Source organism: Telmatherina bonti (assembly GCF_933228915.1).
Source record: "Telmatherina bonti genome assembly, chromosome: 1".
Classification (NCBI taxonomy): domain Eukaryota; kingdom Metazoa; phylum Chordata; class Actinopteri; order Atheriniformes; family Telmatherinidae; genus Telmatherina; species Telmatherina bonti.
Genome location: NC_136619.1, coordinates 46,964,063 through 46,984,314, shown reverse-complemented (window position 1 = coordinate 46,984,314; position 20,252 = coordinate 46,964,063). Strand labels below are relative to the sequence as shown.

The following is a 20,252-nucleotide window of genomic DNA, read 5'->3' as shown; positions in this document are numbered from 1 at the left end:
TTCAGGACGGACTACAGGACGGACTACAGGACGGACTTCAGGACGGACATCAGGACGGACTTCAGGACGGACTACAGGACGGACTTCAGGACGGACTACAGGACGGACTACAGGACGGACTTCAGGACGGACTACAGGACGGACTTCAGGACGGACTTCAGGACGGACTACAGGACGGACATCAGGACGGACTACAGGACGGACTACAGGACGGACTTCAGGACGGACATCAGGACGGACTTCAGGACGGACTACAGGACGGACTACAGGACGGACTTCACGACGGACTACGGGACGGACATCGGGACGGACATCAGGACGGACTACGGGACGGACATCAGGACGGACTTCGGGACGGACTACAGGACGGACATCAGGACGGACTACAGGACGGACTACGGGACGGACATCAGGACGGACTACGGGACGGACATCAGGACGGACATCAGGACGGACTACAGGACGGACTACAGGACGGACATCAGGACGGACTACAGGACGGACTACAGGACGGACATCAGGACGGACTACAGGACGGACTACAGGACGGACTACAGGACGGACTTCAGGACGGACTACAGGACGGACTACAGGACGGACTTCAGGACGGACTTCAGGACGGACTACAGGACGGACATCAGGACGGACATCAGGACGGACATCAGGACGGAGTACAGGACGGACAACAGGACGGACTACAGGACGGACTTCAGGACGGATTTCAGGACGGACTACAGGACGGACTTCAGGACGGACTTCAGGACGGACTACAGGACGGACTTCAGGACGGACTACAGGACGGACTTCAGGACGGACTACAGGACGGACTACAGGACGGACTACAGGACGGACTTCAGGACGGACTACAGGACGGACTACAGGACGGACTACAGGACGGACTTCAGGACGGACTACAGGACGGACTTCAGGACGGACTTCAGGACGGACTACAGGACGGACTACAGGACGGACTACAGGACGGACTACAGGACGGACTTCAGGACGGACTACAGGACGGACTTCAGGACGGACTTCAGGACGGACTACAGGACGGACTTCAGGACGGACATCAGGACGGACTTCAGGACGGACTACAGGACGGACTTCAGGACGGACTACAGGACGGACTACAGGACGGACTTCACGACGGACTACGGGACGGACATCGGGACGGACATCAGGACGGACTACGGGACGGACATCAGGACGGACTTCGGGACGGACATCAGGACGGACATCAGGACGGACTTCAGGACGGACTACAGGACGGACTACGGGACGGATATCAGGACGGACATCAGGACGGAGTACAGGACGGACAACAGGACGGACATCAGGACGGACTACAGGACGGACAACAGGACGGACTTCAGGACAGACTACAGGACGGACTACAGGACGGACATCAGGACGGACATCAGGACGGACTACAGGACGGACTACGGGACGGACATCAGGACGGACATCAGGACGGACTACGGGACGGACATCAGGACGGACATCAGGACGGACTACAGGACGGACTACAGGACGGACATCAGGACGGACTACAGGACGGACTACAGGACGGACATCAGGACGGACTACAGGACGGACTACAGGACGGACTTCAGGACGGACTACAGGACGGACTTCAGGACGGACTTCAGGACGGACTACAGGACGGACATCAGGACGGACATCAGGACGGACTACAGGACGGACTTCAGGACGGACTTCAGGACGGACTACAGGACGGACTTCAGGACGGACTTCAGGACGGACTACAGGACGGACTTCAGGACGGACTTCAGGACGGACTACAGGACGGACTTCAGGACGGACTACAGGACGGACTTCAGGACGGACTTCAGGACGGACTACAGGACGGACTTCAGGACGGACATCAGGACGGACTTCAGGACGGACTACAGGACGGACTTCAGGACGGACTACAGGACGGACTACAGGACGGACTTCACGACGGACTACGGGACGGACATCGGGACGGACATCAGGACGGACTACGGGACGGACATCAGGACGGACTTCGGGACGGACATCAGGACGGACATCAGGACGGACTTCAGGACGGACTTCAGGACGGACTACAGGACGGACTTCAGGACGGACATCAGGACGGACTTCAGGACGGACTACAGGACGGACTACAGGACGGACTACAGGACGGACATCAGGACGGACTACGGGACGGACTACAGGACGGACATCAGGACGGACTACAGGACGGACTTCAGGACGGACTTCAGGACGGACATCAGGACGGACTTCAGGACGGACTACAGGACGGACTACAGGACGGACTTCACGACGGACTACGGGACGGACATCGGGACGGACATCAGGACGGACTACGGGACGGACATCAGGACGGACTTCGGGACGGACATCAGGACGGACTACAGGACGGACTACAGGACGGACATCGGGACGGACTACAGGACGGACATCAGGACGGACTACAGGACGGACTACGGGACGGACATCAGGACGGACATCAGGACGGACTACAGGACGGACTACAGGACGGACATCAGGACGGACTACAGGACGGACTACAGGACGGACATCAGGACGGACTACAGGACGGACTACAGGACGGACTTCAGGACGGACTTCAGGACGGACTTCAGGACGGACTACAGGACGGACTTCAGGACGGACTTCAGGACGGACTACAGGACGGACTTCAGGACGGACTTCAGGACGGACTACAGGACGGACTTCAGGACGGACTACAGGACGGACTTCAGGACGGACTTCAGGACGGACTACAGGACGGACTTCAGGACGGACATCAGGACGGACTTCAGGACGGACTACAGGACGGACTTCAGGACGGACTACAGGACGGACTACAGGACGGACTTCACGACGGACTACGGGACGGACATCGGGACGGACATCAGGACGGACTACGGGACGGACATCAGGACGGACTTCGGGACGGACATCAGGACGGACATCAGGACGGACTTCAGGACGGACTTCAGGACGGACTTCAGGACGGACATCAGGACGGACTTCAGGACGGACTTCAGGACGGACTTCAGGACGGACTACAGGACGGACTTCAGGACGGACTTCAGGACGGACTACAGGACGGACTACAGGACGGACTTCAGGACGGACATCAGGACGGACTACAGGACGGACTTCAGGACGGACTACAGGACGGACTACAGGACGGACTTCAGGACGGACTACAGGACGGACTTCAGGACGGACTTCAGGACGGACTACAGGACGGACATCAGGACGGACTACAGGACGGACTACAGGACGGACTTCAGGACGGACATCAGGACGGACTACAGGACGGACTACAGGACGGACTTCACGACGGACTACGGGACGGACATCGGGACGGACATCAGGACGGACTACGGGACGGACATCAGGACGGACTTCGGGACGGACTACAGGACGGACATCAGGACGGACTACAGGACGGACTACGGGACGGACATCAGGACGGACATCAGGACGGAGTACAGGACGGACTACAGGACGGACATCAGGACGGACTACAGGACGGACAACAGGACGGACTTCAGGACGGACTACAGGACGGACATCAGGACGGACATAAGGACGGACATCAGGACGGACTACAGGACGGACTACGGGACGGACATCAGGACGGACATCAGGACGGACTACGGGACGGACATCAGGACGGACATCAGGACGGACTACAGGACGGACTACAGGACGGACATCAGGACGGACTACAGGACGGACTACAGGACGGACATCAGGACGGACTACAGGACGGACTACAGGACGGACTACAGGACGGACTACAGGACGGACTTCAGGACGGACTACAGGACGGACTACAGGACGGACTTCAGGACGGACTACAGGACGGACATCAGGACGGACATCAGGACGGACATCAGGACGGAGTACAGGACGGACAACAGGACGGACTACAGGACGGACTTCAGGACGGACTTCAGGACGGACTACAGGACGGACTTCAGGACGGACTTCAGGACGGACTACAGGACGGACTACAGGACGGACTACAGGACGGACTTCAGGACGGACTTCAGGACGGACTACAGGACGGACTTCAGGACGGACATCAGGACGGACTTCAGGACGGACTACAGGACGGACTTCAGGACGGACTACAGGACGGACTACAGGACGGACTTCACGACGGACTACGGGACGGACATCGGGACGGACATCAGGACGGACTACGGGACGGACATCAGGACGGACATCAGGACGGACTTCAGGACGGACTACAGGACGGACTACGGGACGGACATCAGGACGGACATCAGGACGGAGTACAGGACGGACAACAGGACGGACATCAGGACGGACTACAGGACGGACAACAGGACGGACTTCAGGACGGACTACAGGACGGACTACAGGAGGGACATCAGGACGGAGTACAGGACGGACAACAGGACGGACATCAGGACGGACTACAGGACGGACAACAGGACGGACATCAGGACGGACTACAGGACGGACAACAGGACGGACATCAGGACGGACTACAGGACGGACTACAGGACGGACATCAGGACGGACTACAGGACGGACAACAGGACGGACATCAGGACGGACTACAGGACGGACATCAGGACGGAGTACAGGACGGACAACAGGACGGACATCAGGACGGACTACAGGACGGACAACAGGACGGACATCAGGACGGACTACAGGACGGACTACAGGACGGACATCAGGACGGACTACAGGACGGACATCAGGACGGAGTACAGGACGGACAACAGGACGGACATCAGGACGGACTACAGGACGGACTACAGGACGGACATCAGGACGGACTACAGGACGGACTACGGGACGGACATCAGGACGGACATCAGGACGGACTACGGGACGGACATCAGGACGGACATCAGGACGGACTACAGGACGGACTACAGGACGGACATCAGGACGGACTACAGGACGGACTACAGGACGGACATCAGGACGGACTACAGGACGGACTACAGGACGGACTACAGGACGGACTTCAGGACGGACTACAGGACGGACTTCAGGACGGACTTCAGGACGGACTACAGGACGGACATCAGGACGGACATCAGGACGGACTACAGGACGGACTTCAGGACGGACTTCAGGACGGACTACAGGACGGACTTCAGGACGGACTTCAGGACGGACTACAGGACGGACTTCAGGACGGACTTCAGGACGGACTACAGGACGGACTTCAGGACGGACTACAGGACGGACTTCAGGACGGACTTCAGGACGGACTACAGGACGGACTTCAGGACGGACATCAGGACGGACTTCAGGACGGACTACAGGACGGACTTCAGGACGGACTACAGGACGGACTACAGGACGGACTTCACGACGGACTACGGGACGGACATCGGGACGGACATCAGGACGGACTACGGGACGGACATCAGGACGGACTTCGGGACGGACATCAGGACGGACATCAGGACGGACTTCAGGACGGACTTCAGGACGGACTACAGGACGGACTTCAGGACGGACATCAGGACGGACTTCAGGACGGACTACAGGACGGACTTCAGGACGGACTACAGGACGGACTACAGGACGGACTTCACGACGGACTACGGGACGGACATCGGGACGGACATCGGGACGGACTACGGGACGGACATCAGGACGGACTTCGGGACGGACATCAGGACGGACTACAGGACGGACTACAGGACGGACATCGGGACGGACTACAGGACGGACATCAGGACGGACTACAGGACGGACTACGGGACGGACATCAGGACGGACATCAGGACGGACTAGAGGACGGACATCAGGACGGACATCAGGACGGACTACAGGACGGACTACGGGACGGACATCAGGACGGACATCAGGACGGACTACAGGACGGACAACAGGACGGACTTCAGGACGGACTACAGGACGGACATCAGGACGGACATCAGGACGGACTACAGGACGGACATCAGGACGGACATCAGGACGGACTACAGGACGGACTACGGGACGGACATCAGGACCGACATCAGGACGGACTACAGGACGGACTTCAGGACGGACTACAGGACGGACATCAGGACGGACATCAGGACGGACTACAGGACGGACATCAGGACGGACATCAGGACGGACTACAGGACGGACTACGGGACGGACATCAGGACGGACATCAGGACGGACTACGGGACGGACATCAGGACGGACATCAGGACGGACTACAGGACGGACTACAGGACGGACATCAGGACGGACTACAGGACGGACTACAGGACGGACATCAGGACGGACTACAGGACGGACTACAGGACGGACATCAGGACGGACTACAGGACGGACTACAGGACGGACATCAGGACGGACTACAGGACGGACTAAAGGACGGACATCAGGACGGACTACAGGACGGACTACAGGAAAGACTACAGGACGGACATCAGGACGGACTACAGGACGGACATCAGGACGGACTACAGGACGGACTTCAGGACGGACTTCAGGACGGACATCAGGACGGACTACAGGACGGACTTCAGGACGGACTACAGGACGGACATCAGGACGGACATCAGGACGGACTACGGGACGGACATCAGGACGGACTACGGGACGGACATCAGGACGGACATCGGGACGGACTACGGGACGGACTACAGGACAGACTACAGGACGGACATCAGGACGGACTACAGGACGGACTACAGGACGGACTTCAGGACGGACATCAGGACGGACTTCAGGACGGACTACAGGACGGACTTCAGGACGGACTACAGGACGGACTACAGGACGGACTTCACGACGGACTACGGGACGGACATCGGGACGGACATCAGGACGGACTACGGGACGGACATCAGGACGGACATCAGGACGGACTTCAGGACGGACTACAGGACGGACTACGGGACGGACATCAGGACGGACATCAGGACGGAGTACAGGACGGACAACAGGACGGACATCAGGACGGACTACAGGACGGACAACAGGACGGACTTCAGGACGGACTACAGGACGGACTACAGGAGGGACATCAGGACGGAGTACTGGACGGACAACAGGACGGACATCAGGACGGACTACAGGACGGACAACAGGACGGACATCAGGACGGACTACAGGACGGACAACAGGACGGACATCAGGACGGACTACAGGACGGACTACAGGACGGACATCAGGACGGACTACAGGACGGACAACAGGACGGACATCAGGACGGACTACAGGACGGACATCAGGACGGAGTACAGGACGGACAACAGGACGGACATCAGGACGGACTACAGGACGGACAACAGGACGGACATCAGGACGGACTACAGGACGGACAACAGGACGGACATCAGGACGGACTACAGGACGGACATCAGGACGGAGTACAGGACGGACAACAGGACGGACATCAGGACGGACTACAGGACGGACTACAGGACGGACATCAGGACGGACTACAGGACGGACTACGGGACGGACATCAGGACGGACATCAGGACGGACTACGGGACGGACATCAGGACGGACATCAGGACGGACTACAGGACGGACTACAGGACGGACATCAGGACGGACTACAGGACGGACTACAGGACGGACATCAGGACGGACTACAGGACGGACTACAGGACGGACTACAGGACGGACTTCAGGACGGACTACAGGACGGACTTCAGGACGGACTTCAGGACGGACTACAGGACGGACATCAGGACGGACATCAGGACGGACTACAGGACGGACTTCAGGACGGACTTCAGGACGGACTACAGGACGGACTTCAGGACGGACTTCAGGACGGACTACAGGACGGACTTCAGGACGGACTTCAGGACGGACTACAGGACGGACTTCAGGACGGACTACAGGACGGACTTCAGGACGGACTTCAGGACGGACTACAGGACGGACTTCAGGACGGACATCAGGACGGACTTCAGGACGGACTACAGGACGGACTTCAGGACGGACTACAGGACGGACTACAGGACGGACTTCACGACGGACTACGGGACGGACATCGGGACGGACATCAGGACGGACTACGGGACGGACATCAGGACGGACTTCGGGACGGACATCAGGACGGACATCAGGACGGACTTCAGGACGGACTTCAGGACGGACTACAGGACGGACTTCAGGACGGACATCAGGACGGACTTCAGGACGGACTACAGGACGGACTTCAGGACGGACTACAGGACGGACTACAGGACGGACTTCACGACGGACTACGGGACGGACATCGGGACGGACATCGGGACGGACTACGGGACGGACATCAGGACGGACTTCGGGACGGACATCAGGACGGACTACAGGACGGACTACAGGACGGACATCGGGACGGACTACAGGACGGACATCAGGACGGACTACAGGACGGACTACGGGACGGACATCAGGACGGACATCAGGACGGACTAGAGGACGGACATCAGGACGGACATCAGGACGGACTACAGGACGGACTACGGGACGGACATCAGGACGGACATCAGGACGGACTACAGGACGGACTACAGGACGGACTTCAGGACGGACTTCAGGACGGACTTCAGGACGGACTTCAGGACGGACTACAGGACGGACATCAGGACGGACATCAGGACGGACTACAGGACGGACATCAGGACGGACATCAGGACGGACTACAGGACGGACTACGGGACGGACATCAGGACGGACATCAGGACGGACTACGGGACGGACATCAGGACGGACATCAGGACGGACTACAGGACGGACTACAGGACGGACATCAGGACGGACTACAGGACGGACTACAGGACGGACATCAGGACGGACTACAGGACGGACTACAGGACGGACATCAGGACGGACTACAGGACGGACTACAGGACGGACATCAGGACGGACTACAGGACGGACTAAAGGACGGACATCAGGACGGACTACAGGACGGACTACAGGAAAGACTACAGGACGGACATCAGGACGGACTACAGGACGGACATCAGGACGGACTACAGGACGGACTTCAGGACGGACTTCAGGACGGACATCAGGACGGACTACAGGACGGACTTCAGGACGGACTACAGGACGGACATCAGGACGGACATCAGGACGGACTACGGGACGGACATCAGGACGGACTACGGGACGGACATCAGGACGGACATCGGGACGGACTACGGGACGGACTACAGGACAGACTACAGGACGGACATCAGGACGGACTACAGGACGGACTACAGGACGGACTTCAGGACGGACATCAGGACGGACTTCAGGACGGACTACAGGACGGACTTCAGGACGGACTACAGGACGGACTACAGGACGGACTTCACGACGGACTACGGGACGGACATCGGGACGGACATCAGGACGGACTACGGGACGGACATCAGGACGGACATCAGGACGGACTTCAGGACGGACTACAGGACGGACTACGGGACGGACATCAGGACGGACATCAGGACGGAGTACAGGACGGACAACAGGACGGACATCAGGACGGACTACAGGACGGACAACAGGACGGACTTCAGGACGGACTACAGGACGGACTACAGGAGGGACATCAGGACGGAGTACTGGACGGACAACAGGACGGACATCAGGACGGACTACAGGACGGACAACAGGACGGACATCAGGACGGACTACAGGACGGACAACAGGACGGACATCAGGACGGACTACAGGACGGACTACAGGACGGACATCAGGACGGACTACAGGACGGACAACAGGACGGACATCAGGACGGACTACAGGACGGACATCAGGACGGAGTACAGGACGGACAACAGGACGGACATCAGGACGGACTACAGGACGGACAACAGGACGGACATCAGGACGGACTACAGGACGGACAACAGGACGGACATCAGGACGGACTACAGGACGGACATCAGGACGGAGTACAGGACGGACAACAGGACGGACATCAGGACGGACTACAGGACGGACTACAGGACGGACATCAGGACGGACTACAGGACGGACTACGGGACGGACATCAGGACGGACATCAGGACGGACTACGGGACGGACATCAGGACGGACATCAGGACGGACTACAGGACGGACTACAGGACGGACATCAGGACGGACTACAGGACGGACTACAGGACGGACATCAGGACGGACTACAGGACGGACTACAGGACGGACTACAGGACGGACTTCAGGACGGACTACAGGACGGACTTCAGGACGGACTTCAGGACGGACTACAGGACGGACATCAGGACGGACATCAGGACGGACTACAGGACGGACTTCAGGACGGACTTCAGGACGGACTACAGGACGGACTTCAGGACGGACTTCAGGACGGACTACAGGACGGACTTCAGGACGGACTTCAGGACGGACTACAGGACGGACTTCAGGACGGACTACAGGACGGACTTCAGGACGGACTTCAGGACGGACTACAGGACGGACTTCAGGACGGACATCAGGACGGACTTCAGGACGGACTACAGGACGGACTTCAGGACGGACTACAGGACGGACTACAGGACGGACTTCACGACGGACTACGGGACGGACATCGGGACGGACATCAGGACGGACTACGGGACGGACATCAGGACGGACTTCGGGACGGACATCAGGACGGACATCAGGACGGACTTCAGGACGGACTTCAGGACGGACTACAGGACGGACTTCAGGACGGACATCAGGACGGACTTCAGGACGGACTACAGGACGGACTTCAGGACGGACTACAGGACGGACTACAGGACGGACTTCACGACGGACTACGGGACGGACATCGGGACGGACATCGGGACGGACTACGGGACGGACATCAGGACGGACTTCGGGACGGACATCAGGACGGACTACAGGACGGACTACAGGACGGACATCGGGACGGACTACAGGACGGACATCAGGACGGACTACAGGACGGACTACGGGACGGACATCAGGACGGACATCAGGACGGACTAGAGGACGGACATCAGGACGGACATCAGGACGGACTACAGGACGGACTACGGGACGGACATCAGGACGGACATCAGGACGGACTACAGGACGGACAACAGGACGGACTTCAGGACGGACTACAGGACGGACATCAGGACGGACATCAGGACGGACTACAGGACGGACATCAGGACGGACATCAGGACGGACTACAGGACGGACTACGGGACGGACATCAGGACCGACATCAGGACGGACTACAGGACGGACTTCAGGACGGACTACAGGACGGACATCAGGACGGACATCAGGACGGACTACAGGACGGACATCAGGACGGACATCAGGACGGACTACAGGACGGACTACGGGACGGACATCAGGACGGACATCAGGACGGACTACGGGACGGACATCAGGACGGACATCAGGACGGACTACAGGACGGACTACAGGACGGACATCAGGACGGACTACAGGACGGACTACAGGACGGACATCAGGACGGACTACAGGACGGACTACAGGACGGACATCAGGACGGACTACAGGACGGACTACAGGACGGACATCAGGACGGACTACAGGACGGACTAAAGGACGGACATCAGGACGGACTACAGGACGGACTACAGGAAAGACTACAGGACGGACATCAGGACGGACTACAGGACGGACATCAGGACGGACTACAGGACGGACTTCAGGACGGACTTCAGGACGGACATCAGGACGGACTACAGGACGGACTTCAGGACGGACTACAGGACGGACATCAGGACGGACATCAGGACGGACTACGGGACGGACATCAGGACGGACTACGGGACGGACATCAGGACGGACATCGGGACGGACTACGGGACGGACTACAGGACAGACTACAGGACGGACATCAGGACGGACTACAGGACGGACTACAGGACGGACATCAGGACGGACTACAGGACGGACTACAGGACAGACTACAGGACGGACTACAGGACGGACTACAGGACGGACTTCAGGACGGACTACAGGACGGACATCAGGACGGACATCAGGACGGACTACGGGACGGACATCAGGACGGACTACGGGACGGACATCAGGACGGACATCAGGACGGACTACGGGACGGACATCAGAACGGACATCGGGACGGACATCAGGACGGACATCAGGACGGACATCGGGACGGACATCGGGACGGACATCAGGACGGACTACAGGAAGGACTTCAGGACGGACATCAGGACGGACATCAGGACGGACTACAGGACGGACTACAGGACGGACATCAGGACGGACTACAGGACGGACTACAGGACGGACTACAGGACGGACTTCAGGACGGACTACAGGACGGACTTCAGGACGGACTTCAGGACGGACTACAGGACGGACATCAGGACGGACATCAGGACGGACTACAGGACGGACTTCAGGACGGACTTCAGGACGGACTACAGGACGGACTTCAGGACGGACTTCAGGACGGACTACAGGACGGACTTCAGGACGGACTTCAGGACGGACTACAGGACGGACTTCAGGACGGACTACAGGACGGACTTCAGGACGGACTTCAGGACGGACTACAGGACGGACTTCAGGACGGACATCAGGACGGACTTCAGGACGGACTACAGGACGGACTTCAGGACGGACTACAGGACGGACTACAGGACGGACTTCACGACGGACTACGGGACGGACATCGGGACGGACATCAGGACGGACTACGGGACGGACATCAGGACGGACTTCGGGACGGACATCAGGACGGACATCAGGACGGACTTCAGGACGGACTTCAGGACGGACTACAGGACGGACTTCAGGACGGACATCAGGACGGACTTCAGGACGGACTACAGGACGGACTTCAGGACGGACTACAGGACGGACTACAGGACGGACTTCACGACGGACTACGGGACGGACATCGGGACGGACATCGGGACGGACATCGGGACGGACATCAGGACGGACTTCGGGACGGACATCAGGACGGACTACAGGACGGACTACAGGACGGACATCGGGACGGACTACAGGACGGACATCAGGACGGACTACAGGACGGACTACGGGACGGACATCAGGACGGACATCAGGACGGACTAGAGGACGGACATCAGGACGGACATCAGGACGGACTACAGGACGGACTACGGGACGGACATCAGGACGGACATCAGGACGGACTACAGGACGGACAACAGGACGGACTTCAGGACGGACTACAGGACGGACATCAGGACGGACATCAGGACGGACTACAGGACGGACATCAGGACGGACATCAGGACGGACTACAGGACGGACTACGGGACGGACATCAGGACCGACATCAGGACGGACTACAGGACGGACTTCAGGACGGACTACAGGACGGACATCAGGACGGACATCAGGACGGACTACAGGACGGACATCAGGACGGACATCAGGACGGACTACAGGACGGACTACGGGACGGACATCAGGACGGACATCAGGACGGACTACGGGACGGACATCAGGACGGACATCAGGACGGACTACAGGACGGACTACAGGACGGACATCAGGACGGACTACAGGACGGACTACAGGACGGACATCAGGACGGACTACAGGACGGACTACAGGACGGACATCAGGACGGACTACAGGACGGACTACAGGACGGACATCAGGACGGACTACAGGACGGACTAAAGGACGGACATCAGGACGGACTACAGGACGGACTACAGGAAAGACTACAGGACGGACATCAGGACGGACTACAGGACGGACATCAGGACGGACTACAGGACGGACTTCAGGACGGACTTCAGGACGGACATCAGGACGGACTACAGGACGGACTTCAGGACGGACTACAGGACGGACATCAGGACGGACATCAGGACGGACTACGGGACGGACATCAGGACGGACTACGGGACGGACATCAGGACGGACATCGGGACGGACTACGGGACGGACTACAGGACAGACTACAGGACGGACATCAGGACGGACTACAGGACGGACTACAGGACGGACTACAGGACGGACATCAGGACGGACTACAGGACGGACTACAGGACAGACTACAGGACGGACTACAGGACGGACTACAGGACGGACTTCAGGACGGACTACAGGACGGACATCAGGACGGACATCAGGACGGACTACGGGACGGACATCAGGACGGACTACGGGACGGACATCAGGACGGACATCAGGACGGACTACGGGACGGACATCAGAACGGACATCGGGACGGACATCAGGACGGACATCAGGACGGACATCGGGACGGACATCGGGACGGACATCAGGACGGACTACAGGAAGGACTTCAGGACGGACATCAGGACGGACATCAGGACGGACTACAGGACGGACTACAGGACGGACATCAGGACGGACTACAGGATGGACTACAGGATGGACTACGGGATGGACTACAGGACGGACATCAGGACGGACATCAGGACGGACTACAGGACGGACTACGGGACGGACTACGGGACGGACTACGGGACGGACTACAGGACGGACTACGGGACGGACTACGGGACGGACTACGGGACGGACTACGGGACGGACATCAGGACGGACTACAGGATGGACTACGGGATGGACTACGGGATGGACTACAGGACGGACATCAGGACGGACATCAGGACGGACTACAGGATGGACTACGGGATGGACTACAGGACGGACATCAGGACGGACATCAGGACGGACTACAGGACGGACTACAGGACGGACTACAGGACGGACATCAGGACGGACTACGGGACGGACTACAGGACGGACATCAGGACGGACTACAGGACGGACATCAGGACGGACTACAGGACGGACTTCAGGACGGACATCAGGACGGACTACAGGACGGACATCAGGACGGACTACAGGACGGACTACGGGACGGACTACAGGACGGACTACAGGACGGACATCAGGACGGACTACAGGACGGACATCAGGACGGACTACAGGACGGACTACGGGACGGACTACAGGACGGACTACAGGACGGACTACAGGACGGACATCAGGACGGACTACAGGACGGACATCAGGACGGACTACAGGACGGACTACGGGACGGACTACAGGACGGACTACGGGACGGACATCAGGACGGACTACAGGACGGACTACAGGACGGACATCAGGACGGACTACAGGACGGACTACAGGACGGACTACAGGACGGACTACGGGACGGACTACAGGACGGACTACGGGACGGACATCAGGACGGACTTCAGGACGGACTACAGGACGGACTACAGGACGGACATCAGGACGGACTACAGGATGGACTACAGGATGGACTACGGGACGGACTACAGGACGGACATCAGGACGGACATCAGGACGGACATCAGGACGGACTACAGGACGGACTACAGGACGGACTAAAGGACGGACTACGGGACGGACTACAGGATGGACTACAGGATGGACTACGGGACGGACTACAGGACGGACATCAGGACGGACTACAGGATGGACTACAGGATGGACTACGGGACGGACTACAGGACGGACATCAGGACGGACATCAGGACGGACTACAGGACGGACTACAGGACGGACATCAGGACGGACTACAGGATGGACTACGGGAAGGACTACAGGACGGACATCAGGACGGACATCAGGACGGACTACAGGACGGACTACAGGACGGACTACGGGACGGACTACGGGACGGACATCAGGACGGACTACAGGACGGACTACGGGACGGACTACGGGACGGACTACAGGACGGACTACAGGACGGACATCAGGACGGACTTCAGGACGGACTACAGGACGGACTACAGGACGGACATCAGGATGGACTACGGGATGGACTACGGGATGGACTACAGGACGGACATCAGGACGGACATCAGGACGGACTACAGGATGGACTACAGGATGGACTACGGGACGGACTACAGGACGGACATCAGGACGGACATCAGGATGGACTACGGGATGGACTACAGGACGGACATCAGGACGGACATCAGGATGGACTACGGGATGGACTACAGGACGGACATCAGGACGGACATCAGGATGGACTACGGGATGGACTACGGGATGGGCTACAGGACGGACATCAGGACGGACATCAGGACGGACTACAGGACGGACATCAGGACGGACTTCGGGACGGACTTCGGGACGGACTTCGGGACGTCCAGGGGACAGATCTGCTTCAGTAGCTTGCAGCTAGCTTGAAGGAGCAGAGGAAAATAAGACGATAAGAAGCTCGGTCGTCGTGATATAAAGTCTGGATGAAGCAACAGCAACAGTGATGCTCGCAAAGCGGCTCTGGTGATGCCGTCAACACGCCTTCTCTGATTGGTCAACTGTATCTGTTGAACGCAAATATTAAGAAAAATCTTCCTCTTGTTGAAAAAAGTAAATGAAGCAAAATGACGGAATTTTGTTACTGATGTGAACATTCCCGTTGACTCTACTACGATTCCATGAAAAATATCGTCCTACGAATTGTTCGGAAGAAATGTTCGGAGTAGGTGTACGAAGGTTTTCAGCAACACCGAAGATGGACGACAGTGTCCGCCGTCTGCGTCCAGCCTGAATGGCCATTGACACAGACCCTCAGCTATCGATACCAACCAAACTCACCTTTGACAGAGACGCTGCATCTACAGACACCGTCCCGGTCAGCTTGCGGTTTCGTGATTTAGACGGAAGTACAGGTGGGTGAGCTGATGCAGGTTCATTATGGGGCTTCATCTTTTGATTACTGCCAGGTTCGCTCTGATGATCTTCTTTGTGGTCCCACATCGACCGCAGAGCTTGAACACTGACCCCAGACGTTCCTTTAGTGCAGACCACATCATACAGCTCGCCGCCATCTTCCTGAAAATAACAGCTGCTGTTATTCATTGTTCCTAAAATACTCAACATGGAAAGGTTTAAAACAAACCCGCAAACACTTTAAAATAAGTTTCATAGACATGAGAAATTCTGTGGCGTGAGAGAAAACAATAACGCAGCAGTTAACCATCATATTCAATCTTTTTAGTGTTTGTCAGTTTCATGTTGAGAGAGAATTTTTGGGGACAAAATAAAAATAATAAAAGACTTTGTAAGGCTACAGGTGAACGTAAATGTATCCTGTTTATGTATGCTTGTAAACCGGAAAGGATGCTAGCATGCTCGTATTTCTGAAATATCAGACAATATTAATTATTTTCTATGGAGAACATTTTATGTTGTTCGTTATGTGACAAACATTTTTCAGTAAAAGATGTAGCGACTTCCACAGTAGCTACTGGGGAAACAGCTTGGTCCGGTCTATTTGCTGGACGCACTCTTGGTTCTGCAAATGACGCGCATAGGCCACATATTTTGTAGGCTCATTTACTGACTAACTGGAGTACATCCATTCCCTGACGCTCCGGATAAGATGTAATTTACACAGTATAATATGTAACCTTATGTGAGGTAGAACATGAACTAGAATGTTCAACAAAAGCTACAGCTACCTAGCCCTCCTCTCCTGCAAAACTCAAGTGACTGGCTCACAACGCCTTTTAACTCGTCAGACTTACCCTGATTCCCATCCATGTGACCCCACTCCACATCACCATGACAACAATGTAATACCAACCATCCACCCAGCGATGGTTCCCCATATAATCTACATTTATGGCTCCTACATATTTGAAATACTGACAATATCGCAAGAAAGTGTTTTCATTTAGCATGTTAACACTCTCATAGTCTAAGCTAAATGACCTAAATAGCATCTAAGCACAATAACATTTTGTATAAGATTCAACTATTTGGCACATCAGCATTTCTATTCCCCATGGACATATGTCATTTAAAAAAAATCTCATTTAGCATATCAGCATTACAATACTCCTAAAAGATAACCAATATAGCTTCTAAGCAAGCTAACATTCCCCAATTAGCAACACGGCAGGAAAAGAATAGAGTAAGGCTTCTGGCAACAGTAAATGTTAGCTTACAATATGCTACTAAACTGTAATGCATGCTACCATTACCTAAACAGCAGTGAGGAAATCTATTATTGTAAGTTAATTTCTAAGTCTATTATTCTACGTTATTCTAAGGTAAAAATATTAACATGATAATGTAAGTAAATAGCAGGATGCTCCTATTTGGCATGTTAGCCAAATTAGCAATGACAATGCGGAATTAGTAACTTGTTATCTTCTAATTTTCTCTGGGATTTGCCCTGACAAGACCGGTTTATAAGTTGAGCCAGTGTTTAGCCGCACTAAAATATTTTATTTGTCATGTAGGCTACTTGATTATTTACATATCATGCACAATTTTTGCTTCATTACATCAGTGCTTAATATCAGAAGTTCATTTTGCATTCAATAAAATTCACTGAAAATGAAGCAAAATGTGCTTTTAATTGAATAAACCAACCATGGGAAAGTATTTTAAAACATGTGCACACATTGGTTTGTGTTTCCAAAGTAAAAATAAATTTAACCTCAGGAGATTCTTTGGAGGTTCTTTGGTTTTGAATGAGGATATCTTCTATTATCTGGTCTTTTTCTGAAATAAAGGAGAAATAATTCAAACTGGTGGCTGCTGAGAGTCCCAGTAAAGACTGTATCTAAAGAGGGGGTGGATGAAAACTACCTGTAGCTAATCGCTAACTGAGCTAACCTGGCGCTAATAGGAGCGAAACCAGGGGTCGGCAACCCGCGGCTCTAGAGCTGCATGCGGCTCTTTGGCGCCGCCCTAGTGGCTCCCTGGAGCTTTTTCAAAAATGTTTTTTTTTAAAAATGGAAAAAGATCTATATTTTTGTTTTGATCTGGTTCTGTAGGAGGACAAACATGACACAAACATTCTTAACGTTTTCCAGCGCTGTAAAAATGTGTAGAAAAAATATTCAATTTCAACATTTCTGTCAAGGAAGATTTGCGTCACAGCCTGCGACACGCGTAGCCGATCTATCAGCAGGGTGGGAGGAGGCAGGTGGCGTTGTAAACAAACCGGGGCTGTGTGATGGGACATGGATCCCAAAGGGAAAAACAGAAAAATAACCAAGGAGAACACAGGATTCAACGTTTCTTGGACCGAATCATTTGCATTCATTGCCAATGCAGAAGGATTGCCTGAATGTTTGCTCTGTAGCGAGAAGTTGTCAAATAACAAAAAGAGTCATGTGGAAAGACATTTCCAGGGAAAGCATGCTACATTTGCAGCCAGTACCCAGTTGGGAGTGACACAAAAAGTGTGATTGCATTACTTCTGGAGAAATTAGAGGAATGCAAAAATAGATTAAAGAAGTGAATTGCATCTCTAAACTCCACTACTGCTGCAAGTTTAGTTACAACCCGGGAGATAATAAAGCGTAGAAAACCGTTCACAGATGGTGACTACATGAAGGAGTCAGTCATCAGCATGTCAGGACACGTATTTCCAGACTTCAGAAACAAAACCGAGATAATATCAAAGACATGTCCCTCTCCGCTAAGACAGTGAAGGAAAGGACCATTAAAATGGCGGCAACATCACCGATCAGCAAATCAAGGACATTAATTCATCACAAGTTACATCTTACATGTTGAGAAGCTGACCAGTGATGTCCGACAACAGAAGTCACATTAAACGGGTAAGAACATCATCCTTCATAGACACAGACTGAGTAACAAAGTGGATGTTTTTATAAAATGATTTCTGATTATTGTCAGTATATATCTGGAATGACACGTGGTAATGGTGCTCAGGTCGGAGGATAGCTGCGTTGGTTGCGTGTCTAAAGAGAAGAGGATGCTGCTGCGTTTTACCCTCGCACTGACTTTCATTCATTCATTCATTTTCCGAACCGCTTATTCCAATTCAGGGTCGCGGGGAAGCTGGAGCCTATCCCAGCCGGCTTTGGGCGACAGGCAGGGTACACCCTGGACAGCTCGCCAGTCCATCGCAGGGCCACACAGAGAGACGAACAACCACTCACACTCACACTCACTCCTAGGGGCAATTTAGAGTGACCAATTAACCTATCATGCATGTCTTTGGATGGTGGGAGGAAGCCGGAGTACCTGGAGAGAACCCACGCATACACGGGGAGAACATGCAAACTCCACACAGAAAGGCCACTGACCAAACCAGCCAAGGATTGAACCAGCAACCTTCTTGCTGTGAGGCCACAGTGCTAACCACTGCGCCACCGTGCAGCCCCCTCACACTGACTTGCTTGGTAGAAATCAAACTGTATTAATTTGATTTATTGTTTTATATTTTATAAATGCAGGCTGCGTTTTATTGCGCTCTGTTTGTTGCCCAGATAAGGGGCGCGTTATGCACATTCCATTTTGTTGTTTTT

The 20,252-nt window shown here is 55.5% G+C and overlaps 1 protein-coding gene across 1 annotated transcript in view; it reads right to left on the bottom strand.

The window, feature by feature from the left end:
• The window catches only part of sh2d7 (SH2 domain containing 7), a gene marked incomplete at its 3' end in the record, with an annotated part of 185,434 nt that overhangs the window by 41,227 nt on the left and 123,955 nt on the right, over positions 1-20,252 (bottom strand). The window contains exon 5 of the mRNA XM_079264993.1: positions 16,555-16,791. Coding sequence (XP_079121119.1) covers positions 16,555-16,791 — 237 coding nt within the window. The remainder of the gene's footprint in view (positions 1-16,554; positions 16,792-20,252) is intronic.